The following is a 21,105-nucleotide window of genomic DNA, read 5'->3' as shown; positions in this document are numbered from 1 at the left end:
CATTTAACATGGGAGCCCAGATAATACATAAGTACCGATTTTCCGGTACTTGTGTAGTTTGGCGGCGCCCATCGCATCGGATACCATTAGGCATGCTATGGTATGCGATGCGACGCGATATCGCGCGATATTGTACAATGCCATACAATTTTAAAATTGTATGACATTGTATATGGCATACAATGCGATGCGATTAAAAATTGTATAAGCACCCTAATGGGTGCTTACAATGTTAAATGCACCCCCCGCCACTATAAACGTGAACCCGAAGCGTGGCGAGCGCAGCGAGGGGCGGCGGTACGCGTCCTCCGACCTTTTCATACCCCCACTATCCACGTCGGCGTGGAGTTGAGAATATAAAGTGTGGTGAGCGCAGCGAGCCCGAAGCGAGGGGACTCCGATACCTGTGAAGGTATCCGCGTCCGCTCGCCACGCTTCGGGCTCGGTGGCTCGCCACACTTTCTATTCTCAACTCCACGCCGACGTGGATAGTGGGGGTATGAAAAGGTCGAAGGACGCGTACCGCCGCCGCTCGCCACGCTTCGGGTTCACGTTTATAGTGGGGGGGTGGCGTGGGGGTGCATTTAACATTGGGTGCTTAAAAGCACCCTTTAGGGTGCTTATACAATCTTTCATCGCATAGGGGGCAAAAATCGCGTCGCATCGCATGCCATCAGGTGCATGGCATGCGATGCGATTAAAACATTGCGCGATGGAGATCGGGGGCGCCGCCAAAATACACAAGTACCAAATTTCCTTTCTGAACACCAAAGATAAATTGTTAGCTAGGAAATTGATAAGAAAGGTGTTTAACCACAGGTGATGGCAATCCCACATTACCAGGGAAGTCCAGGAGCAGAGCATTTTCTCCCTGAAGGAGAGGGTCGGGTAGGCAACCATGAATAAAAGGTTTTCTTTTATTTCAGCTGCATTGTATCCTTGCAGGCTCGCTTCACTCGCCACGTTTTGGGCACAGCTCGCTTCAATTGACACAGGTTACTTGAGACAAAATAAAAACTGCTTCAAGGCTTCTCTCACAATTTCTGATATCACATCCGGGTCCATTCGTTGAAGGAGAACTAGTCACAACCCTATCTAGCCATCACACCGGGAACTAGCCAATCAGTTGCTGGGCCGCCGCATCACGTGACATCGTCAGCGGTTTCTCCGCATTGTGACTGCCCGCGGCTTCCGTACGTAGAGGAGGGGAACGGGCGTGCGCTGATTTGCGCCGCTCAGGTGACGTTTCTGTGCCCGTCCCCATGATGGCTGCTGCGATGGCGGAGCAGGAGGGCTCCAAAGGCAGCGCCCGGAACCGAGGCGGGGTGCAGCGGGTGGAGGGAAAGCTGCGGGCCAGCGTGGAGAAGGGAGACTACTACGAGGCACACCAGATGTACCGAACTCTGTTCTTCAGGTAATTCTCGCTCGGGCTGTAACGTTCCAGAGCTTTCCAAGGCCCTTTCCCCGGAGCCGTACTGATTGGTGGTTGCTAGAGAGGGTGGGGCGCGCTGGGCGCTCTGCGACTGGTTGAACGTTGCGTCAATCTGTCAACAGTCGTCTGTTAACCCTTCAGCTGTCAGAAGACCTGACACCTCCTGGCTGCTGATTGGCTGCGGCTCTCTAGTTGCTATGGGGCTTTTTTCGCTTGGCCCGAGGCTTATTTACCGTAACCCTGTGGCTGTTCTCCCCAGAGGGCTCACCGTGTAGGCTGCACTCTGCCCCCCTGTAGTCAAGTTAGGACAGGGGACCTAGCAGCTGTGCCACTGCCCATAGGGGAGGAAATAACCTACAGACCAGGGCAGCTTTCCCATATGTGTATTTTTAATAATAGACCTATGCTTGTCTCCTGCATTCTTGAATTCCTTTAGTGTTTGTTGGGCAGATTTATTAAGAGATAAATTGGAAGGTGATAACGCACCAGCCAATCAACCCCTGGGTCCCTTCCACAACTGCAGGGAGACTGGTGCTTCTATATAAAATACAGATGGAGCACCTGCCAGCAAGCAGGATTGCCAGAGAACCTGCGCTGGCGGAGAGGTGCTCAATCTGACGGGGATGCGCAAATTCTCACACACTCGTGTGTCCCCATCAGCAAGGCGGCGGAGAGCGACTACCCTGCTTCAGGGAGTGGAGCCTGGAGCCTGTCGGAAGGCAGCGGCTGGTGTGGGACGGCGATTCAATCACCAGGAGCCGCTCCATTGAGAGCTGCTCCATCTGTAGTTACCTTGTGTGAGAGTTATTCCTTATGTTACCTTTCTGTCTTCCCCCATAATTATTTATTTATAAACAGTTTCTTATATAGCGCACACATATTCCGCAGCACTTTACTGAGAATATTTAAACATTCACATCAGCCCCTGCCCCAGTGGAGCTTACAATCTATATTCCTTATCACATGTACAGGCACACACAGACATTCTAGGGTTAATTTGTTTGGAGCCAACTAACCTACCAGTATATTTTTGGATTGTGGGAGGAAACCGGAGTACCCGGAGGAAACCCACACAAGTACGGGGAGAATATACAAACTCCGCACAGCTAGGGCCATGGTGGGAATTGAACACATGACCTCAGTGCTGTGAGGCAGTAATGCTAACCATAACACCGTCCGTACTGCCCCAGTACCAAAGTGTGTTCCGCTATTCTAGAAATCCTTTCACTATGGTGGGGTATTCAATCTGGGATTCTGACTGTTGTAACGTCCCAACAATCAGAATCTCAGGGCATTTTCATTCCGCTCGAAAGGAACTCGACAGTCTTAATTCAATGTTTTCAGTGTCAGAAAGTCCAATGTTTGGCGAAAACATGGATTGGATTGTTGAGAAACGGCCGTAAATGTGACAAGCCACCGCCGTTTCCGACAAAACAGATCCAACTTCTTTTATGGTCATATCTGTTTTGTCGGAAACGGCAGCATTGAATAGGAGGGGGCCGCTATTTCCCCTGTCGGAACTAGTGGCTGGTATATACTTTCTATGTCTACGTATCTGAATGGTAATCCCGGCACACCACTTGCAAGAAAAAATGCTCACAGGCTTTCCCCATATGTTCTGCCACAATGATCATACTCAATACTTAATCACTGTGTAATTAATACCACATCATACAATAATCGAACACCTCAGCAATACTGTTCATCCACTCCATGAGCGATATCTTGAACGATCTCACCAAGCATACGATATAGTGCATACAAACTAAATGATAACGTTAATGATACTGTCCATCCCCCGCTGAACATGCAGTCATTGATGTTATTGGCATAATTTGACTGCATGTTCACACAATAGGGGGATGGTCATTAATGGCCTGTGGGAGCGTGCATCATTCACGATATATTGTGCACACACTAGACGATATGCAGAATCCTATAATTGTCGTGCATATCGTTATAAAATATATTTTAGTGTACTGTGTGCGCACCTTAAAGCTCTGTACACACGGAGCGATTGGTCGCTTGTCGATATATTGCTGAGCGTCCCATTTTAATCAGCGACCAGCGATGATCGGTGGTGAAAACAACACACTGCCAGGAAAGCTGCTCCACTGCAGGGCTGGTCCCGGGAGCGCGCTCCTGGCGACTGTCGCCTTGTATACACAGGGATATGGCCACTCAGTAACCATATCCCCAGCAATTGTGGCTGAAATAGTCCATGTGTAAGGGGTTTAAGACTAGGAAAGAGATAAAGTACCTTCCAATCTGCCCCTTACTGCCATGTTTCAGGCTGTATTTAGAAGACCCTATTATAACTTTTTTTTACATTCCGATATGAAGATCTTGGTGAAGAAGGTGAACCATAAATACCCCTTTCACATTCCTAAGCCAAGTCGGACTCAGGTTGCCCATTACACAGAGCCTGGGTTTAGCCCTTCTTATAACCGTAGATTGTGATCATGGTTTTGGCCACCCCGTTCTAGGCACTTTCATTTGAATAACTTTTAAAGAGAAAATAAAATCAAGAACTTAAAATTTTGGGTTTTTTAAGGTATTAAATTAACCCATTCTGCTAACCTTCCTCTACAGTAACTATTGCATAGTGCTGCTAATCACCACCATGGCTCTTCATGTAACTAATGCATCACCACGGCTGTTCATGGTCCTGTATTCTCCAGTAACTAATGCATGGTGCTGCTAATCATCACCATGGCTGTTCATGTACAGTAACTAATACATGGTGCTGCTAATCATCACCACGGCTGTTCATGGTCCTGTATTCTCCAGTAACTCATACATGGTGCTGCTAATCATCACCACAGCTGTTCATGTACAGTAACTAATGCATGGTGCTGCTAATCATCACCACGGCTCTTCATGGTCCTGTATTCTCCAGTAACTAATACATGGTGCTGCTAATCATCACCACGGCTCTTCATGGTCCTGTATTCTCCAGTAACTAATACATGGTGCTGCTAATCATCACCACAGCTGTTCATGGTCCTGTATTCTCCAGTAACTAAAACATGGCGCTGCTAATCATCACCACGGCTGTTCATGTACAGTAACTAATACATGGTGCTGCTAATCATCACCACGGCTGTTCATGGTCCCGTACTCTCCAGTAACTAATGCATGGTGCTGCTAATCATCACCACGGCTGTTCATGTACAGTAACTAATACATGGTGCTGCTAATCCTCACCACGGCTGTTCATGGTCCTGTATTCTCCAGTAACTAATACATGGTGCTGCTAATCATCACCACGGCTGTTCATGTACAGTAACTAATGCATGGTGCTGCTAATCATCACCACAGCTGTTCATGGTCATGTATTCTCCAGTAACTAAAACATGGCGCTGCTAATCATCACCACGGCTTATCATGTACAGTAACTAATACAGGGCTGGGCAATTGCGGCCCTCCAGATGTTGATGAACTACACATCCCAGGATGCTTTGCATTTGTTTTGCTATGTGGCCATGCTGAAACTGATGCAAGGCATGCTGGGATGTGTAGTTCATCAACATCTGGAGGGCCGCAATTGCCCAGCCCTGAACTAATACATGGTGCTGCTAATCATCACCACGACTGTTCATGGTCCTGTCGTCTCCAGTAACTAATACATTGTGCTGCTAATCCTCACCACAGCAGTTCATGGCCTGTATTCTCCAGTAGCGAATGCATGGTGCTGCTTCTAACCAGCACCACGGCTGTTCATGTACATTAACTAATACATGGTGCTGCTAATCATTAACACGGCTGTTCATGTAACTAATGCATAGTGCTGCTAATCATCAACACGGCTGTTCATGTAACTAATGCACGGTGCTGCTAATCATCACCATGGCTGTTCATGTACAGTAACTAATACACGGTGCTGCTAATCATCGCCACGGCTGTTCATGTACAGTAACTAATACATGGTGCTGCTAATCATCAACATGGCTGTTTATGGTCCTGTATTCTCCAGTAACAAATGCATAGTGCTGCTAATCATCACCACGGATGTTCATGTAACTTATACATGGTGCTGCTAATCATCACCACAGCTGTGATGTAACTAATACATGGTGCTGCTAATCATCGCCACGTCTGTTCATGTACAGTAACTAATACATGGTGCTTCTAATCATCACCACAGCTGTTCATGTACAGTAACTAATACATGGTGCTGCCAATCATCACCACAGCTGTTCATGTAACTAATGCATGATGCTGCTAATCATCGCCACGGCTGTTAACTAGTTAAGGTCATATTATTGTGTCCAGTAGATACACGCTTCTACAATTATTCATCTGGCCTTCCAATATCTCCTTAACGACCCAATAATATTATACATATGCAATGGCTTGAAACAATCCTGCAAACGGTTTTCATGGGAGGTCACATTTTATGAGCAGTTTAATGTGTAAGATGCCCAACCTCCTGATCATTTATCTGCTCTGTGTATGGATCGATACATAGACAATAGGTCGACATACATAAGGTCAACCCATGGAAATGGATGACATATGGAAAGTTTGACATGAGTTTTCCACGGTTTTGTCAGGGTTGACATAGGATCCCATTTAGTGTACCGCGTACCCTCGCATGTCACGCTTTACGCGCCATGCTCCGGGCCAGGTGCCTTACTCCGCTATTGGTGCTTTCAGCACACTGTTCCCACATGGAACAGATCGGTATGTAACAGCCCAATAAATGAAAAAGAAAAAATATTGTGTAAACCGCGTGGTGACCTTTTGCTGTTGACCTAGACACTGTCAACCTATACTCCAGGTCCCATCTGAGCTACCTAGTGATCAGGGAAGAGTGTACCGGGCGCTACACTCAGGAAAACTAAACAAACTCTGCTGTTCTGATTGATTGTTTTGGTCAGCATTACTTTATTACCATTGTCCTCTTGCTGTTTAAAGTTTATTTTCTGTAAGATATTGTTCTGGCTCGTATGTTCACAGACAAGAGATTGGTCTGATGGAGTGTTAGGGAGTGATAACTCGGATGCTTACTCATGTGTTAATGTCATCACTCATATTCACATACTAGTAAGCCCGCTGAAAGCAAAAGCTTCAAAAGCTAGTCTGCTACGTTCTGTGTTTGTACATGTGTGAGAAAGAGATGTGGTTTCACTCTACCAGCAGATGGCAGAGTTGGCAGAGTATCGGAGACTCACGGACACTAGACACATATATAGATGATATCGTTTTATTTTGAAGCTGTAGACTGCACAGCCTTTGTAATAACCCCAGCTGGTGACAATCTATCATCATTCTGAGCAAGGTGTAGGTGGCTGCAGTTTGTACACTGTACCACTGAGCTAAACGACGTATTCCTGGCATTACTTAGCTTACCTCTGTGTAAGAGTACCCAAAATCTAGTACAGCGGTTCTCAAACTGTGGGTCCCGACCTTCTCAGCATGGGGTCACGACTCCATGTTTCTGACCATCAGGCTGATTACTTTCCTAATCTGTCAGTGATTCAAGGAGTCTGAAAAATCCATTGAATTGTCTGTTATGTTAGACTCCTCCCATCATTTTGTGCCTCCACAATGCTGTCTGCGGACTACACATGTGATGTGATAACCTTCTGCAGTAACTTGCTGGGGTCCTGTAATTCATTTTAATGTCTGATGGGGTCCCAGAGTAAAATAGTTTGAGGACCCCTGATCTAGTAGAATCTAGACAGGCAACCAGTATTGTAACTGCTGATCTACTTCATTTGCAGAGATCACCTCCTGTCTGTGGTTCTCTGGCCAGAATTATGTGTGTTTAGATCAGTGTCCCTGTAATATCCACATACTGTTTTAGGATGACATGTACCACTCAGTACGTTCTCTGTACAACTTTTGTATCTTATGCACAGAGACTTACCTGGTTTATCCTGAACCTGTCTAGATTTTTACTTTAACAAGGAATTACCATTTCCACAGGTTTGTATGGTATCTGAATAGCCAGGATAAGTGACAATAGATTTTTATAATTTCAGGGAATGTAGTAGGGAAAGAGTAGTGGCGTAAAGCCCTTATGGGTTACACCAGTGCTGGCACATACATGATGAGTGTTAACCTGTAACATGTACAGTATAGTAAGACTGGGAAATAGACGAGACGCACAAGTATATCAAGTCGATACTGAAAGTGATCTGAAGCATTTTATATTTGTCTTACTGGTTTTTAATAGCATCTCTTCCCTAAAGACTTCCTTTATTCAACTGGTTTAACTAGTTTTTAAATTGATTCATAATTGATATACATAATAATTATATTTTTGGAAACACAACATCTAGTACAGCGGTTCTCAAACTCTACACAGGGCAAACAGCATCGCGGAGACACTTAAGTCAGAAAATGCCACTACTCCTGGTTGAACACCCGTGAGTACCGGCTTTCTTCGACCTAGCCACGCACGGATTTCCCTCCTGACGCTAAGCACATTGTGTAGAATATAATTAACACCAATATGTGTGAGCACTTATGTTACATAAAGTCACCCACCTTATGTTTGTGCCAGTATAGTAACACAGGGGTGGCCACCCAATACATAACGTTCCTTAACAGGTCACTGTTTTCAGAGAGGGAGCTGCTGCACAGGTGTGGTCATTGCTGTCACATTTTGCAGGTGGTCTACAGAACATGAACTAAAAGGGTTATGGAGGACCAGTTTGGCCACCCCTGTAGTAAAAAATAGAGGCCACTTTAGTCCATTGCAAAAACAGGGACTGGAGCAACGTCATTTGTCCTGGCTGGTGAATATGTCTGGACATTTGTTTTACAAATGTAAACCTGATGTCACTCCTGTCTGTGTTCCAGGTATATGTCACAGAACAAACATGCAGAAGCGAGGGAACTAATGTATTCTGGGGCTTTGCTGTTTTTCAGCCATGGACAAGTAAGAGCACTTTTGATTATTAATCATGTTTGTCCTATCTATGAAACATTCATCTTGTATTATTTGGTCATGAATGGTACATGCTGTGTACACATGGTGCAATTTTGACTAACCTTCTATTCGATTTTGACTATAGTCAAAATGGAAGAGAGTTAGTCAGATTTACACAGTATTAAGATGCATTCGATCTAGATTTGATCTCGATGGGTGGCTCGAGGTTTGGGAATCAAAAAAAGAAATACTGTGCAGGCAAGTCTATTTCTGCTAGATCGAAAGGAGGGCCACGGCCCCCGCTCCCTGCCACCCGATCCCGGGTCCCGGTGGCCACCAATAGCACTGTGTGTACACTTCTTTTTAGTCCCACACTGAAAGGCTTTACCTAATCATTCCTCTATCTGGCTGACGTTTGACTTTTATTACCTAAAAAATGCTGTTACTCAACTTTCTAACTCCTAGTTTTTCTTCCTTGAAGCAAAACAGTGCTGCCGATCTCTCCATGCTCGTCTTGGAGTCCTTAGAGAAGTCTGAGGCTAAAGTGACGGATGAGTTGCTAGGTGAGTGTGAGCTCCTGGGCCTTCAATCCAGCAAGACCATGTTCTTCAGAGGCTTTTACATGTAGCACGTCATCCCTTTTGAAGATTCCGTTGGCTATAAAGCATCACATCCCAAAGATCATGTCAATGAGACGTCCTACCACTGTTCATGATTATATTCGAGGGGAACAGTACCGGACATGTTGGTCAAAAGATGACCACTTTGACAAGCTATAGCCATAGGATAAGAGAATGGATTACCGGGTGGCCAACTTGTTCTCATCTTTTTAATACGTTTATACATATTTTAAACCTTAGAAATTTTAGATTTAAATGCACAACTAGGAGATGAAGTGTTGACGTGTGTGGTGTCTTGTTGTACGTTAGCCCATCTCCATTTTCTGCGAATGACCCTCACATGTTGTTGGGTCTTTGTGTTAAAACCTGCTGTCACGTTGTCTCCCTGCAGAGAACCTCGCCAAATTGTTTAGTTTGATGGATCCAAACTCTCCGGAAAGAGTAGCTTTTGTCTCCCGGGCTCTGAAGTGGTCAACTGGGGGATCAGGCAAACTAGGTCATCCGAAACTACATCAATTACTGGCTATTACGTTATGGAAAGGTATGGTATACTACCAATCATAAGGACATTGTGTCCTGCAAAGGCATGATGGCTGAGGGGGATCCTTTATTTTGTACATCCCTACCATCTTTTGCAGCTTCATATATTCCTCATCATCAAGTGTTTGTTATTATGTTTTCATGTGATACACAGGCCTAGCCTCTACATGGTGTTTAATTATCTGATGTATGTATGATCTAATGTCTGTGTATTTTTCCTTTCTCCCATTATCACTCCCAAAGATAAGAGCAGTTGATAGTTCTCTTGGCTGTAAAGTCTATTTTCCACATAAACCTCTGCCCACAGCTTGCAGCCTGGAGTGGGAATAGGAGCATGGTTCTTTGACCTTTACAGCTGAAGAACCATATGGTTTGCTAGCAATACGATTTCAGCTTGTATGCTGCTTGATCCCTTTTGAGTTTTACCACTGTGTGACTTAGTGGCTGATTCAGGATCGCTTATAGCCATCTGAATTCGGCCTCAGCCTCGATAGTCAGCCTCAAAGTCGACGACTTTGGCAAGTTACACACTTGCTTGGCCATTCGCCTTGGGGAGGGAGGGCGGGCTGGGGGGCGAAAACGGGGCTCGCCCAGCATTTTAAGGGCGTTCCCATGGGTGCACGGACAGGCCGCTGACATCACAGGACATCAGCCGCCTGCCCCGTCTTCGTCCTAGCGCTCCTAAATAAGTCAGTTCAGAGAAGTCAGGAGAAATCATTTCATGGTCGGCGAGGCATGCGAGGGGATGTGCTCTCGTACACATCTAGCATGGTACCAAGGGGATTCGGGCGGGTGGCGTCTCAGGTGCTTGGTAAGCAGGGTAATAGATATGTTAGAGATTGGCCAGGAGAGCTCTGCAGCATCAGGGTATACCTGGTTTAACCCTTTGGCTGGTTTCACAGACTCCAGCTCCTGCCGGACGGCGAAAACCCACACGGCCAGGGAGCCGTGCCGCACTCAGCAGATTACAATGGTGGGGATGGCCACAGCCCGGCAGCCGTCCCTTCCAGTGATGGGATCCGGCTGCAGCCGTGCGGCCGGGCCATGACCGTCCCGTGTGAATGGACACAATAGTGTCCATTCACAACTAATGTGTGCGGCACGGCTCCCTGGCCGTGCGGGATTTCACTGTCCGGCAGCAGCCGGAGTGTGTGAAACCAGCCTTTGAGTGCCAGCATCTGTGAGAGATTTATTTATTTATTCACAGTTTCTTATATAGCGCAGCAGATTCCGTTGCGCTTTGCAATTGTAGACAGTGATAAAACAAACTAGGTAACAACAGACCGACCTAGAGGTAGAAGATCCCTGCTGCAAGCTTACAATCTATAGGGACATAGGAGGGAAACACAAGGACAGGCACAAGTAATAGCATAGCTTGTAGGTCCAGAAGGGAAGCTATATAATAAGTGCCTCAGAGGGTTATGCGTATTGAACTTAAATATGATAGGCTTGCCTGAAGAGGTGAGTTTTTAGGGAACGCTTGAAAGCTCGGAGAGTCTTGTGCGTGGAAGGGCATTCCATTGCAGATTTATGAAATATCTGCAAAAAAATGCCAGTCACTCACATTTGTTATATAAATTCAATTTCCTATGGAAGCTAAACATTACAGGTCATTATGATGAATATATGGGAGAAGGAGTTTGAGAAATTCTGGTAGGGTGCACTCTCAGGAATGTCTTATAGCTAATCCAGCTGATTTATAAAATGTACCTTTTTATTAATATTATTAATGGTGATTAGAAAGCTGATTCCATGTGTTCATATTTTGTGTGCTTGTTATAGTGTTTTTCTGAGTCACTGATTGTCCGGGAATTTCTACTGTACATTCAGATTATTCAATCTATATGGGACCCCTTTATTGGAGAAATATGTGACTCACTTGTACCAGTGTTATCTTATTCCTGTCCTTTTTTTCTTTATTTGTGTTTTTTATTTGTATAACAGTGTGAGCCAAGGTCTGTTTGATTTTATTTCTGGTTCATTTATTTCCATGAGTTGTTTCCCTTTGTTCTTTTTGTAGCAATATATTAGACTGTATATTGTTCTATCTGTTATGCTGCCCATACACTTGTGCGATCGGATTCGATGCAACATCACAATGCGATGTCCATTGAACCCGATCGCATCTTGTGCTGCTAAAGTGTCCCCTTTGCAGCACACGAGATGGCACATCGTGTGCTGGAAGAGGGCGGCATTAGTAACACAAGCGGGCAGTGGTGGAGGTCAGCGGTGGCGGCAGAAGTGTTTAAACACTGGGCAGCCCCCTGATTGGCTGAGCTATCTCAGTCTATCAGAGTGCTGCCCAGTGTTTTAAACACTTCTGCCGCCACCGCAGACTGACCCCCGCCGCCTGCTAGCACTAAACCTACAATGCCGCCGTCTCCCATGCCGCCAACGGTCCCTCCGGCCCACTCTCCCCTTCCCCAGGCCTCTGAAAAAGCATTCCCTCCGGGCCCCCCCCCCCCCCCACCAGCGGATTGCATTTGAGCATCGCATGTGGTTAAAAACCATAAGATCTTGAGACCCGACATTCGTCCGGCGTGACGCGCATCACGTCGAATGGTACACATTTTGTGCATACAATCATTCGATTTATAGGCCAGATGTGGTCGAAATTGAATGATTGCATGCAATATCTCACAAGTGTATGGGCAGCATAACACTGTATTTGTGATTTGTTTCCTTTTTTTCTAGTCTTAAGCAGCCCATACACGTCCCGATGCGGGCGTGCGTTGTGGGCTGCAATAGCAGGGATCACATTGCATTGCATGTGCATGCGTTGTGCATGCAATGCGATGCAATTTGATGAAACCTAAGTACAAAAAGTATGTGCAAGCACATACTTTTTGTTCCTTGCGATAAGGTGCGCGGGAGCGCGCACCTCAAAGCACACATCGGCTCAGCACGCTTAGCAGCGTGTATGGGCAGCATAAGTGCTAGTTCTTATTTGTAACAGTTGCAATATTTTATCTTGTCTGATTATTAGTAGAGCTACAGTAAAATGTACATCTTTAAGAGAACACTTTAGAGTGATGTGCTCTTATACTCTATATTTCAATCCTGGGTGTCCTTAATGAGTACTTTTATTCCTTATTGGGCAATCACCATTCAACCGTAGAGTACCAGATTTGATCGGTATCGATGGTAATCTATCATTCAGCAGGCAGGGATTTTCTTATGGGGAAGAGAGGGAGGTAAGGTATTTGTCCCTCTTAGATATCCTATGATGTATAGGTATTTGCATATATCTTCAATGTCTGATTTATATCAGACTAATGTCCCCCCATATGACTACTATGCATGCACCAGTAATAGAGTGTATCTACTCGCTCTTATTTTGTAATAGTTATTTCACTGTTCTGATTGTTTTCAGGTGTGCTATAATTGTTATTTCAAAAACTCCCGTTCTTCTCAAATATATCAAGGGTTTTAACATAGTACAGGTGGGAAATTTTCTTCAAAGGAAAACAAGTAATAAAACACGAGGACATGCACTGAAACTGGAGGGAGGTAGGTTCAGGGGAAATGTTAGAAAGAATTACTTCACAGAAAGGGTAGTGGATAAGTGGAATAGCCTCCCATCAGAGGTGGTAGAGGCTAAGACAGTAGAACAATTTAAACATGCTTGGGATAGGCATATGAATATCCTTACAAAGAAATAAGGATTAAAAAGGGTTGAGTTTACCTGAAGGGTAAAAAAGGGGCAGACTAGATGGGCCAAATGGTTCTTATCTGCCGTCAAATTCTATGTTTCTATGTTTCTCGGGCTTCATTGCTGAATAGCATATATGTGTGTGTGTGTGTATATATAATATAATAAATCTGCCTTTATACCTTTCCTGGCAGTTATATTGTACACTGGTACCTGGGGCCTTGTAAATTGCTGTAATGGGAGTGACATATGCTGTCAAGTGCGTCTGGTACTTCTGCATTTTTAAAGCGGGGCCCGCTTGTATGTCTCTCCCGGCGGGACACACAGTCCTGAGAGCGCACCCCACCAGAATTTCTCAATCTCCTTCCCCCATATAAGCATAACCAGAGAAGGGTAGCAACAACCCTTATATAGTAAGGTGATAGATCAATACTGCGGGACTTTATGTAGCTAGTACAGTAAGTAAAGCTTTCTGTGCGGAATCAAATCAACCCCCCAATAGAACATTTATGATGAATAAAAATGTTTGCTTGGCAACTTTCGCACCTATTTTGACAAATTATTTTGGCACTCAAAGGGTGTATTCAATCCCTGCCGCTATTTCCGACGGGGAAAATCCCGCCAGGCGCCTGTTCAGTGCTGTCTTGCCTGACAGCGTTGAAGAGGCAGGTTGACAGAACGGGTCCGACTTTAAAAGCTGTCGGGCCCGTTTTGACGATAACGGCTGTGAATTTATGCGAACACAGCTGAATTTGGACAATCCACGGCTGTTTATGTGGAGACGTCCCCCTTTTCACCGATCAGCAGGCGGGACATTGAATCCTGCCTGGCGATATGCTGTCGAGCAAAATTAAAAAGAGCCAGGGCCACGGCTGTCCAGACGGATCGACAGTCGTGACCCGGGATTGAGAGTTAAGAGGGGGGTCACACGAATGGATGTGGACAAATATGTGACTATCTTCTTTGAGTATTGAAACACACACACCGGGCCAGGTACATCCGCTGTTGGCAATACTCTAAACTTGTGATTACCTTAAGTCCTCCCCCCCAATTGTAGAGTATATGGCATGGTGCTTCTACGCCCACAGAATATTATTGTTGCCCATGGCTAGGTTTGTTATAATTTTAGTGTGCCAGAGCAGTCATGTGTAGTTGCCATTGCCATGTGTTAGGTCTTAAAGGATTTTGCTGTTTGTAAAATCGATATGACAACACTATATTTATCTATGTAGTCACTTTGTCAAGCGTGGGGGATAACAAGGCCTTGTAGGTGTGTTTATTAGCTCATTGCCAGCTTTCTATTTGTGGAATAAAATCACTTTCTTCATTACAGAGCAAAACTACTATGAATCCCGCTATCACTTCCTGCACTCGTCTGATGGTGAAGGCTGCGCCAATATGTTAGTAGAACATTCCTCCAGCCGAGGCTATCGCAGCGAGGTGGACATGTTTGTGGCACAGGCTGTCCTGCAGTAAGTCCAGCGATTATCAGTCTGGTAGTAATGTGCTCCTGGATCACACGTCTATTGATATATATTCTTTGGGAATATTCGAGTCTGTCATGGCTGCAAAGTGCCTCCTGGATTGGGGAGATGAAGGCACTTTGTGGACAGGAAAATCACTAATGACTCCTTAGAGGTGCGCAGCTGGCTTAATGATGATTGGCTGCTGTAGTTGATTGTGGTCTCTGCAACCAATCAGCAGCACATCATAGAGAATCAGATCTCTCCTGATAACATTGGGCATTATCTCCTTATAAAATGCTAGTATAATATAAGAACATTTACATGCTGAGAATGGACTTTTAAACCACTCATCTATAGGGACAAATAATCATAGTCTTTTCGATGTCACATAGATCTTGTAGTAGATAATGTATGGCATATATTGTCATTGATTGATTATATTGGAGGCTAAGGGGGGGATTTAATCCCCGCCACTATTTCCGACAGGGGAAATAGCGGTGAGCGCCTATTCAGTGCAGTCTTTCCCGGGCCCATTTTGCCGATAACGGCCGTGAATTGTCGCAATCACGGCCGAATCTCAAAAATCCAAGGCCGTTTATGCGGACACCCCCCCCTTTTCGCCAATCGGCAGGCGGGACATTGAATCCAGCCTGGCGATATGCTGTTGAGCAAAACGAAAATGAGCCAGGGTCACGGCTGCCTGGACGGATCGACAGTCGTGCCCCGGGATTGAATACCCCCCTAAGGATTTAAATCTAAAAATAGCATTCTATTAGAAATCCCCTGCATTAATGGTGACAGATGTTCAAGAGGCCAATATAAATGATACAATGTTACACTAGGGGCAGTGGTGTCAAACTCGTGCCAAATTCAGCCCCTAACATGATGTTTGGGGTTTCTGCGCGTGTGTAAATCCCAGGAGTGGACGGCTTCGGCGAGTTTTACAGAGGGTGCTGGCGGACAGGGGGCCGGAGTAGGGGAATGCACAACATTTATGAGTGTCCCAATAAAAAGTGTCCCATTGGCTGCTCGGGGAGGGCCGCTGACATCACATTCAGTGGCTGAAATAAGTCAGGGAGTAAATTAATTTGATGGTCAGCGACCAGCTAATGATTTCTCTCCCCTTCGGCTCCATGCGAAGGGGTATGGCCAACTCTTTGGTCTATTATTCTATGTATATTAATGTCTTCTGTTCTTGCAGATTCCTGTGTTTAAAAAACAAAAGCAGCGCTTCGGTGGTGTTCACAACGTATACTGAGAAGCATCCGTCTATAGAAAAGGGTCCTCCATTTGTACAGCCCCTTTTAAACTTCATTTGGTTTCTACTACTGGCTGTAGAAGGGTAAGCAGTCGTGGCTGTTAGATCCCTATTAGTTGTCTACGTACATTTATAGACCTAGTGCCTGACTCCGACGTAACATGTGCAGAGAGCGTTAGATTTAGGTGCAATGTGTTCAAGCTGAAATCTCCATTTCAGTGTAAGAATACATCTAATGTTTGGGGGCTACTTGCAAAAGCAGCCACTATTTACCCTGCACTGAAAACCTATAAATTTATTTCCTCCCCCTTGCACGGCAACATGGTTTGTTCCAGACACAAATGTGCTTTTTTGCTTCACTTACAAACCTGAATAAGGCCCGTAATTAGTGAGGATTTCACTTGTCTCTATCTGACTACTACTACTATTCTCTTTTGGACCATATACAGCGTTATCAGGTGCCAGTTCTTATTCCGTCATGGAGAATGTCTCTGTGCAGGGAATTTAAGCTTCAGTTGCCTCCAGATGAGGAACAGGTCGCTCCTTTCTCCAAACCTCCAGCTATTTCCCCGTAGATCAGCTCAGTGACGCCATTGAGTGGACTTCTGTTTTGTGTTGGCAGAATAAATGGCAACCGTTTATAACGAAGTCTCCTCCCATTCTTCTTTAAAGAGAATATTTGAATTGTACAGTAAAGTATACAAAGTCTTCTTGTTCCCATGCCCTTTTGGGCCTGACTGAGTCAGACAGAACAGCAATGTGGGAAGCAGTGGAGCAAGGTGTTTCACCTGCATCTGTGAGACAGTGCACACTGCTGTGGTTTTATATGTACAGATTCACATATAGATCTGGATACACCGTGGAGGCAGTTGCCGGGTGTGCCGCCAAGCAGTTGAGGGTGGAGCTTCTGTAGTGGAGCTGGGAGCAGGTGGTGAGAGTTCTGGCGGCGAGATGCAAGAGTACAGTACAGCCTGCGCAGCGTGACCTATGACCTAGTCATGATGCAGAGGCCACACAAATGCCGGGATCCAGTTGATCCCAATCCGGGGATTGGCCCCCCTAGGTGTGACTAATGGTGGAGTCTAAAGACTGTGTCTCAGTCCTTGCGGATTTACACCAGGTACGGGCTATATAGTGTAATTATCATAAAGAAGCAGACACAACATGCCCTTTATTATAGACTGCTACAATGTAGTATGTTCTCCTAAAGCCTTTTGTACAGTAACACATTTCTTGTTTTGAGATTTTTATTTTTTAATGGTTTCATTTTTAAATAATTTTAACCTTTTTTTTTAATTTTTTTTTGCAGTGGAAAATTAACTGTATTTACAGTATTGTGTGAACAGTATCAGCTGTCTTTAAAAAGAGATCCTATGTACAATGAGGTAGGTGTGAGTTATTCTCTGGAATGTCAGTGGGGGACACCGTTTAATATAAAATATCTTTGCTTCACTGTTACTTGGTGAAACTTTTGGGGTAAAGGCATTGGGTGTCTTATCCTTATGAGTCCAGAATCTCTTATCATCATGTTCAAAGAAGGCATAAGTAATACTAGGCAGTAGATAGCCAGCCTACAACACAAGTAGGTATGCCTGTGGGTCAGGGGTCACAGCAATGTACAGCACATCTAAGGGTCCATACACATTGGGAGATTTTGCCCAGCATGTATGTACATTGATGATGGAGAAAATTTCTGGGCTGAAAATCGCTCCGTGCATACACACTGAGAAATTTTCGCCCATCTAAGCAATTTTCCTGGGGGTGGATGGCTTTCCATTGCAGAACGCTGTAGAAAGCCTTCCACCCCATTGCTTATCTGCCGGTTATATTAGCAGATGAGCAGCAGCAATGCGGAGAGCGCACATCAGGGATCACCACTGGGCCATACACACTGGATGACTTTTGAGCTGAAAGCAGCTCAAACAGCAAAACTGAGCAGCTTTCAGCTCATAATTATGTGTATGGGCCTTTAGTAGGTGTGTGAGGGGAGAACAGTCAGTATAGTGAGCCACTGATCAGATATTTATTCAGTGTGTGTGTGTGTGTGTGTGTGTGTGTGTGTGTGTGTGTGTGTATATGTGTATATTATTTGCAGCCAGGCTGAGCTTAGCCCAAGAGGCCAAATTACTGTATGGGATTCTTATAAGTTACCTTGTGAAAATGATCATGCTCTCTTCATGAAGGTTAATAATACTGTTGCAAATGTTCTGCTGAACATATTTACCCTTCAACTAATGTAGACAAGTGAGATTGCTAGTGATCAGCAGAATTTCATCTTTTACTAGTAAAAAGCCCCCTGGATTTTATCTTTGAAAGACTAAGCCCCTTCTACATTGCATGAATCCTTCTGGGGCTGTTTCAGAACTGAATGCACATCAGCCATACTTGCACACATGCGTTGTAGCCAGTACTGCTACATATGACTTATTCCCCCCTAGACTGGTGCGCAGGGCTGTTTATCTGTGTGGTGAATAAGCCTGTCTCCGCTACATGCAGGCCAACTTCTTTCATTCTGTTACAGTACTTGGACAGGATAGGACAGATATTCTTTGGCGTACCACCTCAGCAGTCATCTTCATACGGGGGATTATTGGGTAAGTAGAAAGTCTTTTGTTTTAGCACAATAATGAATAATGGTATTTGTATGCATAAGAAAAAGCAAAGTCTTTATTAACATCCCAAATAGGGGTAGTTAGCACCACGTAAGCTGACTAGCACTGATTGGCACAGAACTGGATTCCAGGTTCAATATCCAAGCACCCGGTAATCATATTAGGATCGCAGTATACAATTGTGTTCTGATGGAATACGGTCACTAGGTCGACATGGCTGAAGGTCGACAGGGTCATTAGGTCGGCAGTCAAAATGTTGACATGGGGTTTTTCACTTCTTTTTTTTTTTTGTGCTGACAGGTGGTATTTTATGCCCTACCATCCACTAGGCCGTGTTGGGAGAATTAATTAGTGTGCCGAGAGTAGCGAGGCACCGTGCCCAGCGCATGGCAAACGCAGCTACGTTTCAGTGTGTCGACATTCGGGATGAAAATGTGAAAACCCCATGTCGACCGACTGCTTGTCGACCTAGTTGCTGTCTGACCAATGATACATACCCGTTCTGATGTGCATCATACAAACTCAAAGTAAAACAAATATTCCAAAGGAATACATACAAATAAGCCCTACACTCTCATTGTTACAATTCCGCATTTCAGCCCCATGGCCTTCGCTATATTGATGTACCTTTCATCACACAGGTAACCTGTTGAATAGTCTAATGGGGGCTGGTGACGAAGACGATGATGTGGAAGATGGCCAGGAAGACAGCAGTCCCATCGAACTAGACTGAACAAGAGAAATACAATACACCAGGAGCTGCATGAATTGGAACAATAAAAACTGGAGCAGAAAGACTCCTTTCCATGATCTGAGTCTTTTGAAGGGTCTTTTTGTAATCGGCTGTAATGAGCTGTCCTCATCCCCACGGTGGAACAATTACGTGTTTGCGCTAAATAAATGATGTCACAGAGGTAGCTGAAAGAATAGCTAGAGTGAATGTTGGCAATCTTACCCAGCCTGCTATATATATATATTTTTATTATTTCTATGAATGCCAAGCAAGTACATGGTTTCCTTACAATGTGACAGCCAAGCAGATCAACCTTCTAGTGTGTTCCCTGCATCCTATGTCCTTCCACCTGTACTTTGCCTGTAGCTTAACCTCATATCCCAGATCTGTGTGAACTTGGCAACGACAACGCCGCCTAACGTCACTAATTATTCTGAAGATATGGGGCTAAACTTGTTTTTTTTTTTCACACATCCCACCCACATGTGATTGTCTTGTTTGTTAGCGGCACAGCCAATATAAACACTCGCTCTTCAATTATTTAAATACGGTGGACTTTCTTTTAATATACAGTATTTATTACAAATAAGGTGATTTTTGTACATTTTTTTTTTTCCCCTGCAGAGTCCATAAAATACCAGAAGATGTCACATTGGCACTGAAATTGTTATTTTATGTATAAAAGGGTTTGTAGTGCTGGTGAGAAGTGGGACAGATACAAGACAAGTGCTACTAAATAAATCATGCAATGTATCTTACCACTTGCCAGAACTAGTTGTTGTTTTGTAGTAGTTGAGCATGATTTCTTTGCTGGGTTAGAAATGGTGATGGGGGGGATTAATTTATGTTGCAAGGTTTGAGTATATAGTTTATTCCTGGATTGGCCCAGCCCATGACCTCCCGGACTCTCCGATCCTTGCAGAACCGCATTTGTTTGTTATAATAGTGGAATTGAGAGAATACCCAGATCTGGATTTAGGCCCTTATTCTGGTTCACTTGCAAAGGCAAATTCCTTCTCAAATGGGCTATATATGCAGAAATACAGCTGCAGTCATGCCAAGAAAAGTAATCTACGGGGGAGTTGCTACAAACTTGGAAAAATCTTCATTAAGACACTAAATCCAGGTCTGACTGTAGCCAGACTAGTCCCCCCCCCCCCCCCCCCCCCCCCCATGTAAAATGCTTCATCAGAGATAGCTGGTTGACCTTACAAAGTCTAATTAAATATTGGGCTTTTTAAACAATTACCAAATTCAGTGACTCCAACATAACGATTTTACATTTCGTGCAATTATTACAAAGACACACGTACTGTATCGGAAAACACACTTGTATTTATGCTTGTGTTTGAGTATCAGTTTTCTAAAACCAAAAACAAAGAAACCTTAATAAACACTCATATAGAAAACCTTAGTGTATAGTGAGATGGAAATACCTAAAGAAAATCAAGTGGTCTGTGTGACGCAGATGTTTTTGAATGCTCTCAAGTCCTTTTGTGGCTTATTAAAATGCAACATTCATAAGACTTTGAGCAAATGTGCACAACATGTACACAGTTAAGCTGAACACACTTTAGCTCAGTGGTTCCCAATTTTTTTCAAATCACAGCACCCCATCAGAAATTTTTCCGTGGCACCCTTAGGACAATAGTTTCTTATCGAATACTTTAAATTGTGCTCATGTCATTCTTAGGTGGTGATGGACAGGCGTTGCTTCTGCTTGTCCACGTATTTTATGATTGGAAGCCACCACTGGTTTTAACTGACATGGACCATAAATAATTTGAATTGGTCCTGACCACCAACCCAGGGCACCCATGCAAGTGCTCTGGAGTGCCACGGCACACAGTTTGGGAACCACTGCTATTGTTCTGCACCTAAGGATGGACATGGTGGCTTGTTCATTGGC

At 44.5% G+C, this 21,105-nt stretch overlaps 1 protein-coding gene across 1 annotated transcript; it reads left to right on the top strand.

Annotated features, from left to right (window-relative positions):
• Positions 1 to 1,157: 1,157 nt before the first annotated feature.
• Positions 1,158 to 19,273, top strand: GET4 (guided entry of tail-anchored proteins factor 4). The gene is made up of 9 exons (XM_083153131.1): positions 1,158 to 1,414; positions 8,246 to 8,324; positions 8,797 to 8,878; positions 9,327 to 9,476; positions 14,461 to 14,599; positions 15,795 to 15,935; positions 17,161 to 17,236; positions 18,373 to 18,445; positions 19,105 to 19,273. The coding sequence occupies exons 1-9, from the start codon at positions 1,263 to 1,265 to the stop codon at positions 19,194 to 19,196; spliced, it is 984 nt and encodes a 327-aa protein (XP_083009257.1). The 5' UTR covers positions 1,158 to 1,262; the 3' UTR covers positions 19,197 to 19,273.
• The last annotated feature ends 1,832 nt before the right edge of the window (positions 19,274 to 21,105 follow it).

Source organism: Crinia signifera, chromosome 7 (genome assembly GCF_055691185.1).
Source record: "Crinia signifera chromosome 7, ASM5569118v1, whole genome shotgun sequence".
Classification (NCBI taxonomy): Eukaryota; Metazoa; Chordata; class Amphibia; order Anura; family Myobatrachidae; genus Crinia; species Crinia signifera.
The sequence above is the reverse complement of the archived record's forward strand: the minus strand, read 5'-3'. Positions and strand labels throughout refer to the sequence as shown.

Excerpts from the sequence above, each read along its gene's own strand:
- GET4 (XM_083153131.1), top strand. The coding sequence starts at position 1,263 with ATGATGGCTGCTGCGATGGCGGAGCAGGAGGGCTCCAAAGGCAGCGCC. Across the intron at positions 15,936-17,160 it reads CTACTACTGGCTGTAGAAGG|TGGAAAATTAACTGTATTTA; the intron begins GTAAGCAGTCGT and ends TTTTTTTTGCAG. Across the intron at positions 18,446-19,104 it reads TTCATACGGGGGATTATTGG|GTAACCTGTTGAATAGTCTA; the intron begins GTAAGTAGAAAG and ends TTCATCACACAG.